Genomic DNA, 17,017 nt, shown 5'->3' with positions numbered 1-17,017 from the left:
AAAAAAAAAAAAAAGATTCCTGGCCATTGCAAAGGACAAAACCTCAATTTCAATTTACATAAGAAAATCTAATTCATAAAGTTCTATCTCTAAAAGGAGGAAAACATCGAGTGCACTGATTGGAAACAGCCACTGACAGTGAGTGCTGGCTGTCAGTGGAAGAGTGATGAGTCAATGTCTCCAAGTGAGCCCTCCTTCCCATGAGACTAACAAGGGGATGACTGAAAATACAATAAGTGTGGAGAACTACACATTCAGGAACCCTTACAGGTGACAACCACAGCCCAGACATCATCTCACCTGGACCCTGCTGAGAAGGGCAGGAAAGCATGACTGTGTCGAGTAGAACCTGGTGCAAAGCGGGAAGGGTCGAACACCTATGGAGAGAGCAGCAGGACCAGGATGGGTAGGGGTCAACCTCTGCTCCCATTCCATGAGGGAACAGGACACCCAGAGTTAGGCATAAATGAAGAAGCTGGTCCCGAGAGATCTTCCCATACCCTCCTCCCAGGACCCTCATACCTCTGGGTTTGGCCACACCTCTGGGTTGTGGTGAAGGGCATAAAAGGACAGTGAGACCGAGATACCTGTGGGACAGGCAGGAAAGAGAGAGAATGACCATAGCAAGGGGGGGGGGCCCTCAGCCAGCATGGGGCTGCACATAAGGCTTGGCTGTCAGAAATGATTTTTAACAGTATAATATTATTGTAAGAGAGGTGGGATGGGCTCGGGAAGCCCTGAGTACCAAATGACAGACCGCCATTGCCCCAGGATAAGAGTAGGAAAGCACTGGGCACTTTGAGGTTGTAGTAGCTCCAGTGACAACTTATGTTTGTACATTACTTCACAAGAGCTTTCAGATGAAGCATTTGAGGCTCAAGAAAAGGTGAACTGACTTCCTTATGATCACACAGGTAGTGTGAGCCGATGATGGGTGAGACCTGATGATGAGACCCGATAATGAGTGAGCCAATGAGTGGCCCCCAACTGTGGCGTGGCCACAAATCTAGTCATCAGCTACTCTCTGTCATCACCCTGAGGGCTCTTCAAGACTGGACCACATTGAACCTGTGATTCTGCATTCCTGATCACTCTCATTTACCTCCACTTCCTACCCCTGTCAGAATCTTCTCCAGTCCTCCATGTCTCAGAGAACGAGAATTTTAGAGCTAACATCCTAAGACCACATTCAGAGCTACTAATGTGACATCCATGTGGATAGAATTCCAAGGACTAGGGCATCATCAAACCAACTGTTAGGTACATTATTTTACACGTACCATAGCTGAGGTATCCACATGTCATATCATATTTGAAAGATGTAAAAAAAAAAAATGGAAAAAAATGACCTGGTTGTTAAGGCTAGTAGATCCCACATTACTGACTATGCAGGCTGAGACCTGATGCCTTGAAAAACATACTGGGAATGTGTGCATTTGTGTCCAAAGGCCCAAAAGGACAAAGAGATAGAGGAGAAGGGATTGAGGCATGATCATACCCCATGGGGGTGTTTTCTTACTTCTCCACTCTATCTTTCTCTGTCTCTCTGGTGAGGGTATGTACACAGAGTAGTCTCTGACTACTATAAACTTTGACTCAGAAATAGAAGACAGGAATGCTAGAATCAAAGAAAGTTAGTTGCACTGAAATAAAGATAAACATACAAGATAAGACAATAGATTCTAAACAGAGTGGTGTATTAGTTCTGGGTAATAATGGAAGTGTAGAATCCAATTCCTGTGAAATTACCTATTGGAATGGATCTTGCAGATCATTTAGGCCAACATCCAAATGGAATATCTCGATGCATAGAAAGGGGAACTAATACTTACTCAACTTTTGTTCTAGGCCAGCCCTGTGCCAGGGATTTCATATACCTCATCCTAACCACAAAGCACATATCATTGTTACTGATGAAGAAAGGAAGGTCCAGAGAAGATTTGAATTGTTGAAGTACACCTAGATACTCAGGCCTCATGTGTCCTGTGGAGTGTGTAGGTTTGTTAGTGTTGGGAAGTTCATACCTTTGGGTAAGGAGCGCCCATCAGGGAAGGTGATGGGTTTGCTGAGTTCTCTGCCAGCAACAGGTACTGGAGGGTAGAGTCTCAGGGCCTCCTTGATGCACATGGTGGTGTAGGGCATCTGGTCTAGGTGGTCCCTGAAAGGAGCCTATCATGGGATGTGCCAGGCCCAGGCTGCAAGCTTACCCATGACATAATCTGCAGGGCTCCCCCATGACCCAAGCACTCACTCACCAGGAGATGGAGGTGCCATCCCCCAGGAGGCTCTGGATTTCCTCTCGGCACTTCTGCTGATGCTCTGGGTGAGTAGCCAGAGCATAGAGGATCCAGGAGATGCCACTAGCTGTGGTGTCATGGCCTCCAAACATGAATGTGTCCACTTCAGCACGGAGGTCCTGGTCAGACAAGCTGCTCCCACTCTCTGCCTGTAGGAGCCAGGGGAGAATACAGGCTTATGCCTCCCTCTTCCTTCTGGGAACAGCCTCAGGCCTGTCCTATACATACTCACTTGGGCCAGAAGGAGGATGTCCAGGAAGTCCAAGTGCCTCCTCCCTCTGATCTTCTCCAGCTCTCCAGCCTTCTGCAGTTGAGCCTTCCTCAGCTGGATCACTCTGTCTATGGAAGAACAGTGGTTCCAGGTGCTATTACACCCCCCAGTGGCCCCATCTGTCCCACCTGCCCCCAAATGGGCACCATATAAATCTCATGGTGAATGTGGGTATGGTGCATCAGTCATGATGGGGGCTCTAGCACCGTGAAGCAGCTGTGCATCAACTCAGGAGCATAGTCTGTAGAGCATCTGCCTAAATGCTGGTGTGACAAGATCATAGTCAATAAGACCAGTGAGCAGATACATGTAACCCCTGCACTCTACCTGATTCAGCAACATTGGAGATTCCTTCATCTGCAGCAAAGAAATCCCTAGCCTGACCTTGGGTAGGACATTTAGGTATTCCAACAGACCTAGCTCTGCCTGAGGGTACAGGCCAGCTTCTTAGGGCTGTGCCAGTAAGGGAGGGGAGAGGAGTAAGAGACAGGACCTGTATGCTCATGGGCAATCTGGCAGTTGTGTAGAGCCCGCTGGCCAGCAGGAGTCAGCCTGTAGATGATGTCATTCCAATGAAAGACATTCGTCACACGAGAAAATAATTGGTTTCCCATGTCCCCGATGGCCTGGATGTAGGACTGGGAATCCCTGTGAGAAGATGAGAAATGTCCCAACATGGTGGCGGTGCCTCAGACTCACAGGCAGAGTGGGCTCAAACAGTGGGGAGAAGTCAGACAGAGGCATCTCTCACTTCTGTTCTACGTCCTTTGTGACTCCCTGGTCTCTGTATGATGGCATGAGCAGCCAGGCTATTCTCATAGTAAGGATTAGTGATCCTGTGCAGGACTGGGGTAGAATGTTGGTTCATGTGGAGGTGAGCATATGACCTGCCTCACCTGCCCCTCAAGTGCATCCACGGTAAATTGTAAAAACAAGGACCCACAGCTGAAAGATGATCACTGACCTGTCCAGTTGGCCTCTGTCCTGGTAACTGAAGGCACACTTCATCATGGTGTTCAAGGTCATCATGGACATGTGTCCTAAGATCTCCAGAGGAGTGCCCTGGTCAGTAAGTTTCTCCCATTTGTCCTTGTGGGGCACAGGAACATTGACTTTCTCAATTTCTCCAAGAACTCTGTGCAAAGGCTGTTTTTTCCCCCCACTATCTATATATTCCCATGTGATTTTCTGAATTTATAAAGCAAACCAAGACTCTAAAATAAGTGTTTATAAACCACTGCCTATTTTTTTCACATAGTTTATTTCTTTTTTTCCCCTGTCTTTCTTCCTTTCTTCTTTTTTTTAAAAATAAAATCAAACCTGTTGTCTTGCATTATTTTGAGTTTACTTTCAATTTTAGAACAAGTTATGATGATCATTACCTTTTGGTAGACCAGAAAACATTGTTATGCGGGATACAAAGAATAGAGTAATCGTTTGAAATCTTGATTGCTAAGTTACACCTGAGGGACAGGACCCATGAATCCCAATTTTAAGGAGCAAATATGTCTGGGAAAGAAAAGTGTATGGGACCAGTGTGAGAGGGCCACTAAAGGAGAAAAAACAGGGACATTAATTTTCTGTTATTTATCAGACTTTATTGGAGCCTAGCTTGGTGAGTGATCAGATTCCTCTTTGTGTTACAGGACCTGCACTGAGCAAGCAGACCTGGTGTCCATTTCGCCCTGTGGAGTGGCTCAAATCATTGCAGATCCTGGCTGACATCTTGGGATCTCCCTCACCAATGGACCTGCCACTTCCCAGAGCAAGCTTGTCCCCCTAAAGGACTCTCATCAATAGCAAAGCCACTGGGGCCTTTGCCTAAAAACTTCCTGGGAAAGGGTCTCATTGGACCATCACCAAAGTGATTGCACAGGTAAGAGTTGATACCTGAGAAAAGGAGCTTGTCTGCTCTTCAAGTTCTATGTCTGGAAAGGTAGTATACATGGCCACATTTGCCAGTGTATATATGTCTGCAGACTTGTGTGTGTCTGTCGGGCACATCTCTGTGTGTTTATACATGTGTGCTTATGCCAATGGTCTATCTGGATCTGTATCTCCAAGTGCAGTAAACACTGCGTTTGGGTATGAGGGTCACATTGGTTGGGTTAAGCACGTGAATATGTCTGTGAGAGAAAATAGGTCCTGACAGAGAAGGGTGTCTGAGCCCCTGACAATGGGCATGTGATCGTCAGAGGTATGCTGTGTCCGTCTGTGCCTGGGTATGTTAGTCCATGCAAGATCTGGAGGCCACATGTGTTTGGGTACAATCAGATAGTGTGTGCTGTGTATGGGTGCATGGAGCAGAGAGAGACAGACTTACCAGCATCACTTGGACAGAATCAGCCATGAGCCTCACGTAGGGTTTGAGGATGCCATAGTGGAAGGCTGGGGTCAGCATCCTGCGGCGTTGAAACCACGTCTGACCTTCCAAAAGCACCAAACCATACCCTAGGCCAAAGATGGGTGTGAGGTGTGTGTGTGTGTGTTGGGAGATGGGATCACAGGGATGACAGGACAATATGGGAGAAAAGATGTAGAGGTAATTCTTAGGGGAGAAAACTCAGATGAATACAGAATTTCTTGGAGAAAGGTAGGAGAGCTATTCACATGTTACAACAATGTGAATTTCCCAGTTGGGCTAACACATCTAAGTGATTATACTGGCTGTGACATAAGGGTTGAAAAGAGTAAGGGGCGGGTCAAGGAGAGACTTCAGTAACTGTCTGACTGAGGTATTTGTAGAGAACTAAAAACAGATGTGGAAAGGAGCCTATCAGGGAGCTCACTCCATCCTGTAAGAAGGGATGTGGTCTGTTTAGAAGAAGAGAAATGAGGCAGGATTTAGGGATGGGATCATGACAATGGTGGCCTGTCACCTGTTGTTCTCCAGGAGCCAAAGACATAGCTCTTGGGAAACCTAATGACAAGCAGACAGTTGTTCCAGTTAGCTATACTTACCAATCCATGGGGTTACAAATTTGTGGATATCATGGACCTTTGGGTCTAGAAGATAAGAAAGTGCATTAGTGAGAAACTGGGCAACCAAATAAAGCAGCCTCTAAGCTATGGTTCAGACCATTTACTGCCATCAGCTCTTGAGGTTTGTTTGTTGGCATTCACCTCCCACTTGCACCCCATTCCCTTCTCTCACCCTATCCTGAAGTTCAGTGTACACGGAGAAAGGCAGACCCAGTGTACCAGCAAGATAATACCCACAGGTCCTCAGTGGTCAGTTGGTGAGTAGCATAGCCTGTATCCTCTACACCAAAGAAGGAGACAGAGCCTTTTGGTACCCTAGATATGGCTATAATATTGTTACCCCCCACTCCAGGACAGGCAACAATTAGAGATTTTAAACTCAAGTTAGTGTGGATATAGAATTTATGTCTCAGATTTGAAAACAAAATTATATAAGGGATAACCTCAATTTATCTTAGAAAATAAAAAGCAAAATGAGCAAGATAGAAAACAGTATTTGGCTCTATACCCAACTTAGTACTTAGAAACATTCAGTACTTAGAAAACATAGTTGGCCTTAGGCTGGGTTTGTACTTAATGGATGGTTTATATAAAGGTAGATATGGATGGTTGCCCTGCCACTTTCTCCTGCAGTTCCACAAATCCAGGACTTATTATCAAGAGGGAAGAGGTGCTCCAGCTGGGATGATGATCTCACTCTCACCTGATCTCCCCAGAATCACCTTCATGTAGTCCGGGTCATAGACATGGAGAAAGACCTTGCTCCCCAATAGCCAACGAGGACAGGCACTTGGGAATTTCTCTACCCATTTCAGCATCTGTTGTAGCTCCTGGTTTTTTCGGAACTGTCACAGAAGAAATAATCTGTTAATGATAATGTGTATGATAATATCTTTGACTGGACTAATATACTATGTATTCATGCTGGGAAAATTCATTTTGTATGTTGTAATGATACACAGTGATTGAATGTGAAAAATAATAATAAGAAAATATAGCTTATTTAAAGAATTTAAATAAAGAATTATTATTTAAAGAATTAAAATAAAGAAATACACTCCTTTTTAAAAAATTTTTAAATGATTTCTTTCCTGTGCTTTGGGGGTCTTACTTAAGAAGTCTTTGCCTACCTCAATGTCTCCCAGAGTTTCCCTAGTGTTTTCCACCAGTAGTTTTATAGTTTGTAGTCTTAGGTTTAGATCTTTGATCCACTTTGAGTTGATTTTTGTTAATGGTGACAGATAGGGGTTCACATTCATTTTACTGCAGGTGGGTACCTAGTTTTTCCAACACCATTTGCTAAAGAGGTTTCTCTTTTCCCACTGTATTGACTGGTACCCATTGTCAAAGATGAGTTGGCTGAGTTGGCTGTATGTTTGGGGGCTTATTTCTGGGTCTCTACTCTGTTCCATTGGTCCTCATGTCTATTTTTCGTGCCAATATCATGCTGTTTTGATTATCACTGCTTTATAATATGTTCTGGGGTCAGGAAGTGAGATGCCACCTACTCCAGTCTTCTTAAGCAGGATGGCTTTAGCAAAATGGGGTCTTTTATGGTTCCAGACAAATTCTATGATTGTCTTTTCTAGATCTGTGAAGAACACCTCTTGTAATTTTATAGGGATTGCATTAAACATGTAGACTAATTTGGGTAGAATTGTCATTTTGATTATAATCCCCCAAATAGACAGGTGGGATTACATCAGATTAAGGTGTTTCTGCATAGCAAAGGACACTGTAATTAGTGTGAATCAACAACCCCCAGAATGGAAGAGAATTTTTGTTAATTGTGCTTTAGATAAGGAACTGACAACCAGGGAACTCAAGCAGCTTACCCAGAAGAAAATTACTAATTCAACTAAAAGATGGGAAAATGAGCTGAATAAGCAACTCTCTATATGAAAAAATGCTCAACATCCCTCATTGCAAGGGAGATGCAGATCAAAACCACAGTGAAATACCACCTAAGCCCATTCAGAATGGCAAAATTTAAAAAAACAAATAATGGTAAATGCTGGAGGGGATGTGGTGAAAGGGGGACACTTCTACACTTTTGGTAGGAATGTAAACTGGTCCAGCCACCATGGAGAATGATATGAAGGTTCCCCAAAGACCTTCAAATAGAACTAACACATGATCCAGCAATTCCACTCCTGGGTATCTACCCAAAGTACAGGAGAGCACTCAGTTGGAAAAGCACTTGCACAACTATTTTCATTGCAGCATTATTCATGATTGCTAAGACATGGAACCAACCCAAATGTCCACACACAGATGAATGGATTGAAAAATTGTGGCACATATACTCCATGAAATACTATTCAGCCATTAAAAAAAAAAAGTCCCTAGAGTTTGATAGAAAGTGACTAACATGGAAGATTTGTTGCTCAGGCTATGAAAGAGAGACACTGTATGTCTCCACTTAACATATACCAACTGTCTCTGGTAGAGACTGAAAGACTGGAGAACATAAAAGCATTAAAAATTGTAATGGACACTAAAGACAAAATGGAAAAAAGAGTGTGGCAGGTGAAGAGCATAGGATAGGAAATTTGGGGGGGGGGAAATGGAGAGGTAAGACACTTGTGGGACACAGATAAGGTTTATTATCTGTCAACGAGGATGTGTATAATAGTCTCAACTAGGCTGGACTGAGGTGTATATCATGCTGGGTAAAGTCTCTTCACAATCTAAATGATGTATAGTGATTTAATATATGAATAATAAAAAATAAAAACATTTAAAAATAAAAATAAAAATAAAACAATGAGAGTGGAATGAAAAATTAATTGTCTGTTATGGCTGTAGTAAATTTTCAGATCATTGCTGTTAAAATAAAATAAAATACCTTCTGTTTCTCTCTCTCTTTTTTTTTTTTAGAGCAGTTTTGCTATAGGTCACATGCGCTCACCGGAAAGACAGAGAGAGACAGAGAAACAGAAAGTGAGAAATCAACCCCCAGGGGAGATGGCCATGCCGCAATCCTTTCTTCTCCATTCTCCTCTCAGGTTCCTGGGAATGCACACACACACACACACACACACACACACACACTCGGCATGAGTTTAAGCCACTGGTTCTTTGACTTGAACCATGGTCAGATACGTGAGAGTCCAGTGACATAGTCATTATGCCCCCTTCTGTTTCTCTTTAAAAAATTATTTCTTTCATGAGAGAGAAAGAGAGTAAGTGAGACAATATCCCCTCAGGGCCTTGACATTGTGATCCACTCCCAGTTTCTGCCAGGCCTGGTCTTGGGCATGTATATTCCTGGCATACTCAGAAAGTTCTCTGGTTAGGAAGCAGCAACCTTGTCATGTGGCATTTCCTCCCAGAGGCTATTTTCCCCTCTGTGTCACTGTCTGGCGCCCAATAGATACTTTATTTGTATGTTCAGCTCCCAGAGAGGGTTTAAGCATAGACTGTCCCAAGAAGGGTCATTCTAATGTATTAGCAGAGATTAGGTGTTCTGAACTGTTTGTGATGACCTAGTCTGAGATCCAATCTCTTGTTGTCTCCCTGAGACTTTGACTAATGTCAGAGCGTTTCTATTTATTGACCATCTCTTGACTCCAGCTGGAAGTGCCTTTAGAGCCTTAATATGATAAGTGCTGTGTAAATGTTCAGGAATTGACTCCAGGGTGCACACAAATTTCCACAGATGTACATTAAGGATATGGAACAGTTGTGTTCCCCCTAAAATTACATGTTGACATTCTAAACTTTAATTCTTAGAATGTAATCTTATTTGGAGATTGGTTCTTTCCAGAGGTAATAGAGTTGAAGTGAGGTCATTGTGGCGGGGCCTTATTCAATAATCTTCAAGTTGAAGTGAGGTCATTGTGGCGGGCCCTTATCCAATAGTCTTCACAAAAAAGGAATGATTGAACAAAGTGACATATCTAGAGAAAGGACCATGTGAAAAGAAATGGGGAGAAGAAGGTCGTTTATAAGCCAAGAGAGAGGCCTGGAACTGATACTTTTCTATGAACCCACAGAAAAAAAGCAACCTTGCCGACACCTGGAATAGAAACTTCCAGTCTCCAGATCTGAGACAATAAATTTCTGTTGTTTCAGCCACATAATCTGGCTTTTGTCATGGCAACCCAAATAAAACCAAGCAGTTATGTAATGCTGAAAAAACCTTATCATTAGGGAGGGATAATTCCTTTATCCTGTTGCATAGAAGAATGAGGAAATTAACTTGAAATAATAAGGCCAAGTGAGGTGCACAAAAACCCAACCCTGCTGACCTCACCGTGTCCTTTCCCTGCAACCCAAAGTTTCTTGATGTGCCTCCATTTTCCTGTTTCAACTCAATGTGTTGCTAGGCACCATTTACCCAGAGTCATTCTTTCTTCCTTCCTTTCTTCCTTCCTTCCTTCCTTCCTTCCTTTCTTTCTTTCTTTCTTTCTTTCTTGCTTTCTTTCTTTCTTTCTTTCTTTCTTGCTTTCTTTCTTTCTTTCTTTCTTTCTTGCTTTCTTTCTTTCTTTCTTTCTTTCTTGCTTTCTTTCTTTCTTGCTTTCTTTTTCTTTTTTCTTTCTCTCTCTCTCTCTCTTTCTCTTTCTTCTTTCTTGTTAGTTCTGTGTTCTTAAAGTCCCAAATGGAGCATGACTCATGGGAATCACACCTTATCTTTAAAGGAATGAATAAGTGCATAAAGGAATGGATGGACATATGAAGAAGAGGAATGAGTGAGTCTTTATTAAAATTCTTGTTATTAGAAACAGAAATCATCATGAGCTAGCATAAGAAAAAGGAAAAGGGAAAGCAAGCAGTCTAGTGGCATAGAGGTATCTCATGTGGTTCAAGGACAGGTAGTAGCCAAAATGCAGAAAGGGAAGTACCAGGGACTGAAGAGCTGTCTGGATTCTGAGTCTCTCTTTGTTTCTTCATAAATGCATTAATGTGTACAATAACTATTTTTTGAGCCCTGGTATGTGCCAGGCAGTTTTCTATAAGCTAGAATAGCCATGATAAAGAGAAAAAAACCCTGTTCTTGTATCTTCAGATCATGTGGTAGAGAAGGGCAGCTCTAACCTCCTGCACTGACTGACTACCGTTCTACCACTGGTTGAGTCTCAACGGCACTACTGAATTCTGTTCAGAGAGTCTGATTTTCACAGCATTGCTATGGTGTCCACCTGTTTCAATTTACTATGGCTTGTCTGAATAGGCTATACAGAAACCTATCCATTTGGATAAGTAAGACATCCCAGAATAAGTGAGCTGGGCAGACATGCAAATTGTTTTATGACACTGAATGAGCCAGTGCACGTGTGATTCATTGTGTTATTTCTATTTATTGTGTGATTATTTTGTTTGAATTCCCATCCTAGAACCTGGAGACTCAGCAGAAAACAGATAAGTCCTGTGTCATGGCACTTAGGTGCTAGTAGAGGCAGGACAGAAAGCCTGCCTGAACTAGACAGTGTCCCACTGGAATTATTTAAAGAGGTTTCTCTATGCTCCCAGGTCATATCCATCATTAGGTCTTCCCTTCTTCTTTTACCACATGTAAGGACTAGCCAATGGGAACCTCTGTCACTACACCTATAGAACTATCCCCCAGTATCCCCTTAGCCAGCTCAGCAAGAGTTGGGAAGTCTGTTTTAGCACTGCAGGATGCTTCCTTTCTCTTTCTCTCTTTCTTTCTTTCTTTCTTTCTTTCTTTCTTTCTTTCTTTCTTTCTTTCTTTCTCTTTCTTTCTTTCTTTTTCTTTCTCTTTCTTTCTTTTTCTTGTTTTGTTTTAGGTTTTTGCCATAGTGCACATGTGCTCACTGGAAATGAAAGAAAATAGGAGGGAAAGTGAGAAATCACCCCCAGTGGCTTGGCTATACCCTGCTTACTTCTGTATTCTGCCTTTTGATTTTGAACTTGCATGCAAATGCGAGTGTGAATTTCAAGCCATTTGGTCCAGGATTCAAACTGCAGTCAGCCACGTGGGTGCCCAGAGCCTTAAGCACCATGCCACCAATTGGCCCCAGTTGGGTTTTGTGTGTGTGTGTGTGTGTTCCTCTTTTAGAGGTTTTTGCCTTAGGGCCTGTGTGCTGGCCAGAAAGAGACAGAGATAGAGATAGTAAGACGAAAAGTGAGAAATCACCTTAGAGAGGGGATGTCCACAATGCAATACCTTCTCCTCCCTTCTCCTCCTGGTATCTTGGGCACATACACACAGGAATCAAGTGTGATTTTCAAGTCACCAAATCCAGGACTCAAACCAAGGTTGACCACATGGGAGTCCAGTGATGTAACTGGTATGCCACGTGCTGGTCCCTTTGTGTGTGTGTGTGTGTGTGTGTCTTTTAACTGCTAATGTGTATGCTTTCCATAGAGATACACAGGGACAGAGAAAGAGAGAAAAGGGGAGAACACTTTTTCTGATGGGGCGTGGCCACACTGAAATCTCTCCTTTATATTTCTTAATTCTCTCAGGATTTCTGGCATGCACATCCATATGAACATGGCATGCTTTTTAAAACTCCATTGCTAGGATTTGAATCATGGTTGATCAGAGAGATCCAGTTTCCTTAACCAATAAATAGGCTATGAGGCCAACCCTAGCATGTTTCCTCTCTGGCTAAGATGCTCACACCAGTCAGCTCTCTGCAAATCCTGCTTCTGGGAACAATCATTAGTGTTCTTCAGGAACCCTACAGGGCTAACCCATGTCCTACCTACCCATTCTCCACTCTAACTACTCAGGTGCCCCCTAGCCTATTAGATCCTCAGTAAACCTGCTGGGGTTGCCACCCATTCCTGGGCAGGTCTGGCCAGAGACACCTGAATCATTGTGGAGAAGATGGTCCCCTTAACTTTGTAAGCAAATATCCAGTGCCCACCTCGCCTCCCATGCCCTGGCCACACCATGTAGGTCATGCTCCAAGAAGCTGTTCTCACCCAGATGCCCCTGGGAATTGCAGCCACAAAGGAATTTCCCCAATTAGAGGTGTGTGTGTGCGCCTGCACTCGCCCGTGCAGGGAGTAGGTGGACAGGTAATGATGGAGCCTGCACTGGTAATCATGAGGTATTATAAGCTCCACCAGACTAGTAGGTATGCCTGACACAGGAGGAAGGACAAGGAGATGCATGGAACTGTTTGGGTTATTTCAGTCCGAAGATCCTGGGTTCTGTATTTCACAGTCTCTGTCAGATTTCACTCTATTTAGCGAGGTATGTTTCTTAAGCCTACAAAGTGCTTATCTCTCATAGGCATTAGCATTACTATATCCCAAGCTTATTTATTCATTAATTGCATGAGCAAGAAGAAGAGAACAAGAGAGAGGGAGAGAGAGAGGAATCTACAACAGGGCTTTACATTGCAGTTCAGCCCAGCCTAAATCACCTCCAGACTCTTGGCTAGGTTTGGCAGCCACAGGAAAGTCTCTGGATTTGAACCTGGTAACTCCCCACATTGGATTGTCTTATTGAGTGTTGTATTTTAATGCTGCACTATCCTCTGGACCTAAAACAAACATTATTTTTAATTCATACAAATGATAGTGAGTACAACCGTGTTCTTTGTTCTGTACTGGAAACATCCTAAGATTATCATACCTCACTGGAGTATTGCAATTATTATTATCAGTTTCTTTGACAGGTGAGAATACCGAAGTATGTGGTGGGTATTTACAATATGGCAGAGCTAAACTATGAATCTAGGGAACCTGGCAAAAGAGATCATACTCTTCATTGGCCTGAAATACGAGCTTTGCCTAGTACAGGTGACATTCTAGTTCTTTACTTAGTTAAAGATAGAAATAGTTAATAAACAATATCAGAAAATAGTATAAAAGCCAGCAATATGTGGCTTTAGTGCCTGTTGGGCAAGCAGAGGTTGAGATGTTTCAGCACTGAGAATTGTATTATTTACATACTACAAATGATCTACTTAGTGAATCTCCCTGTCATCAAAAAGCCACCTATATAATAGGAAAATCCTTGGAGGAGCTTTCAGTGATTCCTTATGTCAAATGCAGGCTCAGAAAAGTGACCATTACATTCAACAAAATGTCACAATAAAAAATCTCAAAGTCAACAGTGCCACAATTTGCATGAAGAAACGGCTGGCATTGTCTCCCTGTGGCTGCTACTAAGGCTCCCTACTTCAGCTAAGCTCTGCAGAATGGCTTGGCCTCCTTCTTCAACACAACAGAGGTCTTAGCCCTCTGCAAGTCCTCCTCTGCAGATGCTGTTGAAATAGCAAACCTTGGTGGTCCACAGCCCCAAAGCCATGCTGTCCCCACACCCAGTGCTGGAAGTGCAGGAGGAAGGGTCTGTCTGTCCCCTAGTCCTGAGCTGCTGTTTTCTCTCCTTTCTCTTTCCACACACCTGAGCCAAGAACCCTCTGTGCCTGCTCTGTGCTGGAAACTGGCAATAGGACTGGATGATACACTAGACTCCCATGGTCTCTGAATCTAGGGTATGCAGGAGGAGGACTTGCAGTAAACAGACCCTGTTTAATGGGATAACTCAACACTGGCATCTGTAACATTCAGGACATTGACAAGTCAACCCCCTCAAGTGCCAATTAGAGTCAGCTTTTAGCACTGAACACACTCATTCTGGAAATTTGGTCATCTCATGCAAAGTGAGCCACTAGATAGATCCCCAACACCTGACATCACCCACCCACCGCAGCAGAGTAACTTTCTGTGGCCTGGGTTCTTAAATTCCAACCTATGGTCTCGGGCCCCTGTGAACCTCACATGACGAGGATTACACTGATGTCTACATTCTCAGACAAACTTGTCCATGCAGAGGATGAAATTGAGTGTCTGAGGAAGAAAAACATCTAGAAACCTTTATCTTTGAGAATAGCTGAGGCTGCCGGGGGTTACTAGCCTAGATAAAAAGGAACCCAGGAAGAACCATGGATTGCCCTCCAAGGGCAGGGCTGCCAACGAAGCGTCAGCTCAACTTGAGGGAGGAGTGTATGACAGAGCTGATTAACTGCAGGACGAGCTTCTGGTAATGTAGTGGGCTCCTTGTTGCTGGGATAAGCCCAGACCTGGGAGATAATTGGGTGTGCCTCAGAGACCACCCGCTGTACACACAGCAGGCTTTGTCCTGTGGACTTACTGAGTAGCTTCTGAAAGTACACGCCCCCTGGCCTTCCCTATTTAATACCTACCTCACGGTTGTGCCCATAGAGCCAGTGCGAGGGAGGGGACGGGAACTGCTGGAGGGCTCTGAGCAGCCACTGCCTGTGCAGGTAGAACTGGGCTGCCTTGAGCAGCAGCAGCAGCAGGCCCAGCAGGGAGGCCCCTTGGAGGAGCCTGAACAGGCCGCCTAGGAAGCTGCTGAGGCTCAGCAGAGAGACGCTCATGGTGCAGTGGAAGACTCAGGGCCACTGATCGCGCCTGACCCTGACAGCCCCAATACCTGCCCAGTGCTGTGAGGATTGCCCCACCCACTTATGGGGAGCAGTGGGAGGGTAAAGTTTGAACTCAGTAACAGGGTGATTAACCCGAGATCCTGCGAGGGAAACAGGAGAGGAAAACATTATCAGTGGACAGTGGTGATGGCTTGTACAGGCCCACATTCTGCTCTCCTTATTACGCACAGGTATTTCATGAACACCTACTATATGCCAGGCAGTGTGCAAAGTGGCAGCACACAGCCGCCGGGAGAGCAGACATGATCCCCAGCAACAAGGAATTCATGGCCTAGTTGACCAAATGCTCAGTATGTCTAGCTCATTTTATTTTTACCCTAGAAACTGAGCACTGAGAAGTAAAGTGATGTGCTCAGAGGCAGACAGCCACTGAGAGGTTGAGAGGAATTAGTCCCTGTGGGACTCCTATGTTGCCTTCCCAGCTGCCTCTGAAATGGTCTGGGCTGGTCCCATCCTCTGCTCTGTACAGCCCAGTGCCTGTGCTGGTGGATGGAGCTCAGGACTTGGACTCGAGGCTTGATCAACTGGACTGGGAAGAAATGTTCACATAATGAAATGTTCACTTTGTAAGCTAAACAATGTGATTGAATGTATATAAAAAAATATATGTCAAATAAAAAAATTAAAATATAAAAAGGGGAAGAAAAAAAACAAGATATGCAGTGTTTATTACTAAGCACTGAATTCTTAGTTACTAAATTTAAATCTACGTGTGAAGAGCATGAGCAAACAAGACAAATTTTGAGATTTTTATATGTATATTAATATGTACATATGTGAAACAAAACATAAATGAAACTACAGACAAATATTTCAAGGAAAAAAGAGGCTCGAGCCTCAGGCTCACGGCACAGGGAGCCAGCAGCTTGTGCCCTCTGAGCCTCAGCTTCTTCTTACGTAAAGTGGGTTAGTAATTCCTCTCTTCAGTACCTCATAGGACTCTCACTCTTTTACTCACTCACTCATTCAGTGAATATTTTTCTCAACTCGCAGTCTAGCGGGTAAAAGCAGAAAGTAAATCAGTAAATTAAATATAATAAGGCTTTCCTGCAAAAACTGAAATGCCCACTCTGGGAAGAACACAGCTTAGAAGAAAGAAACCAACCAAAGGTTAGAAAGAAGAAGAATCGTTGGGTCTTACAAGAGTTCACCAGGTAGAGCGTGGGAGGTAGTGGAAGGGACATCAGCAAAGTCTTGAGATGACACGTGAAGGAACAAGGGAAAGGTCCATGTTCATCCTCAAGTCCCTGCCCTCACTTTTCATGATTATCTCCCATCAGATCAAATCCAAGGCCCAGAATTCAAAAAAGAGATGTTTCAGAAAGTCTCACACCTGCCAGCCCATCCAGAGTAGGAGTATCCTCCAGTCCTGCTCCTTCACCCACCTAATGTCTCACTCCCAACACCCTCCTCTGCCCAACCTGCTGACCAGTCAATCATTACAAAATCCATAGGTCCAGAGTCCCATTCTTTCCCCCTAAATCTTGGATTGTGTTCAAGCCACAGGTAGGGGTACATGCAATCACTCTCGCCCCATTCCACTCAACTTTGCTCTACTTTGTGGTTAATCTTCACCCCACATCCACCACCATGGACTCTTGGCCTCTGAATCTTTCCAACCTACGTTTTCTCAGCACACGCTTTTCACCCCCAGTGTGAGGGTATTGGGGACAACTGCACAGTCAGAAAGTCTGGCTTGGATTTCTGAATATAATTCTTTCCTCCCTGAGTCCTCAGTTTCCTCTTTGTGTTTGAGCTCCTAATATGAAAACAACTGCCTTTAGTGAGCATTTACTGTGGCCTAGCCATGCTTTTTCACACAATAACCTAAAAGAACATTTTTAAAAGGATCTCATACTATAGATGGAAAAGAAAGGAACTAAGAGGTTCATGGTGTGTCCACAGTTTCCTGTTGGTAAGGGGTAGAGCCAAATTCTGACGTAGCCACTCTGGCTCCAGAGCCGTTGCAGTTACCCATTCACATTAAGAAACATATGACTAGGTGACCTTTCATTTTGTTTGGTAGCCCCTAAACTTTCCAGGGACATTATTTTGATTGCTCCCAATAG

At 43.8% G+C, this 17,017-nt stretch overlaps 1 protein-coding gene across 1 annotated transcript in view; it reads right to left on the bottom strand.

The window, feature by feature from the left end:
- LOC102474347 (cytochrome P450 4A6) overlaps nt 1-14,924 on the bottom strand; it is an 86,477-nt gene extending 71,553 nt beyond the window's left edge. Inside the window, exons 1-11 of the mRNA XM_006163767.2 lie at nt 14,685-14,924; nt 6,254-6,395; nt 5,530-5,574; nt 4,892-5,019; nt 3,533-3,657; nt 3,062-3,216; nt 2,530-2,636; nt 2,256-2,446; nt 2,025-2,158; nt 523-587; nt 301-377 (exon numbers count right to left, since the gene is read on the bottom strand). Coding sequence (XP_006163829.1) covers nt 301-377; nt 523-587; nt 2,025-2,158; nt 2,256-2,446; nt 2,530-2,636; nt 3,062-3,216; nt 3,533-3,657; nt 4,892-5,019; nt 5,530-5,574; nt 6,254-6,395; nt 14,685-14,879 — 1,364 coding nt within the window. The 5' untranslated portion in view covers nt 14,880-14,924. The remainder of the gene's footprint in view (nt 1-300; nt 378-522; nt 588-2,024; nt 2,159-2,255; nt 2,447-2,529; nt 2,637-3,061; nt 3,217-3,532; nt 3,658-4,891; nt 5,020-5,529; nt 5,575-6,253; nt 6,396-14,684) is intronic.
- Between the last annotated feature and the right edge of the window lie 2,093 nt (nt 14,925-17,017).

Source organism: Tupaia chinensis, unplaced genomic scaffold, assembly GCF_000334495.1.
Source record: "Tupaia chinensis unplaced genomic scaffold, TupChi_1.0 Scaffold142914_1, whole genome shotgun sequence".
Lineage (NCBI taxonomy): Eukaryota > Metazoa > Chordata > Mammalia > Scandentia > Tupaiidae > Tupaia > Tupaia belangeri.
The sequence above is the reverse complement of the archived record's forward strand: the minus strand, read 5'-3'. Positions and strand labels throughout refer to the sequence as shown.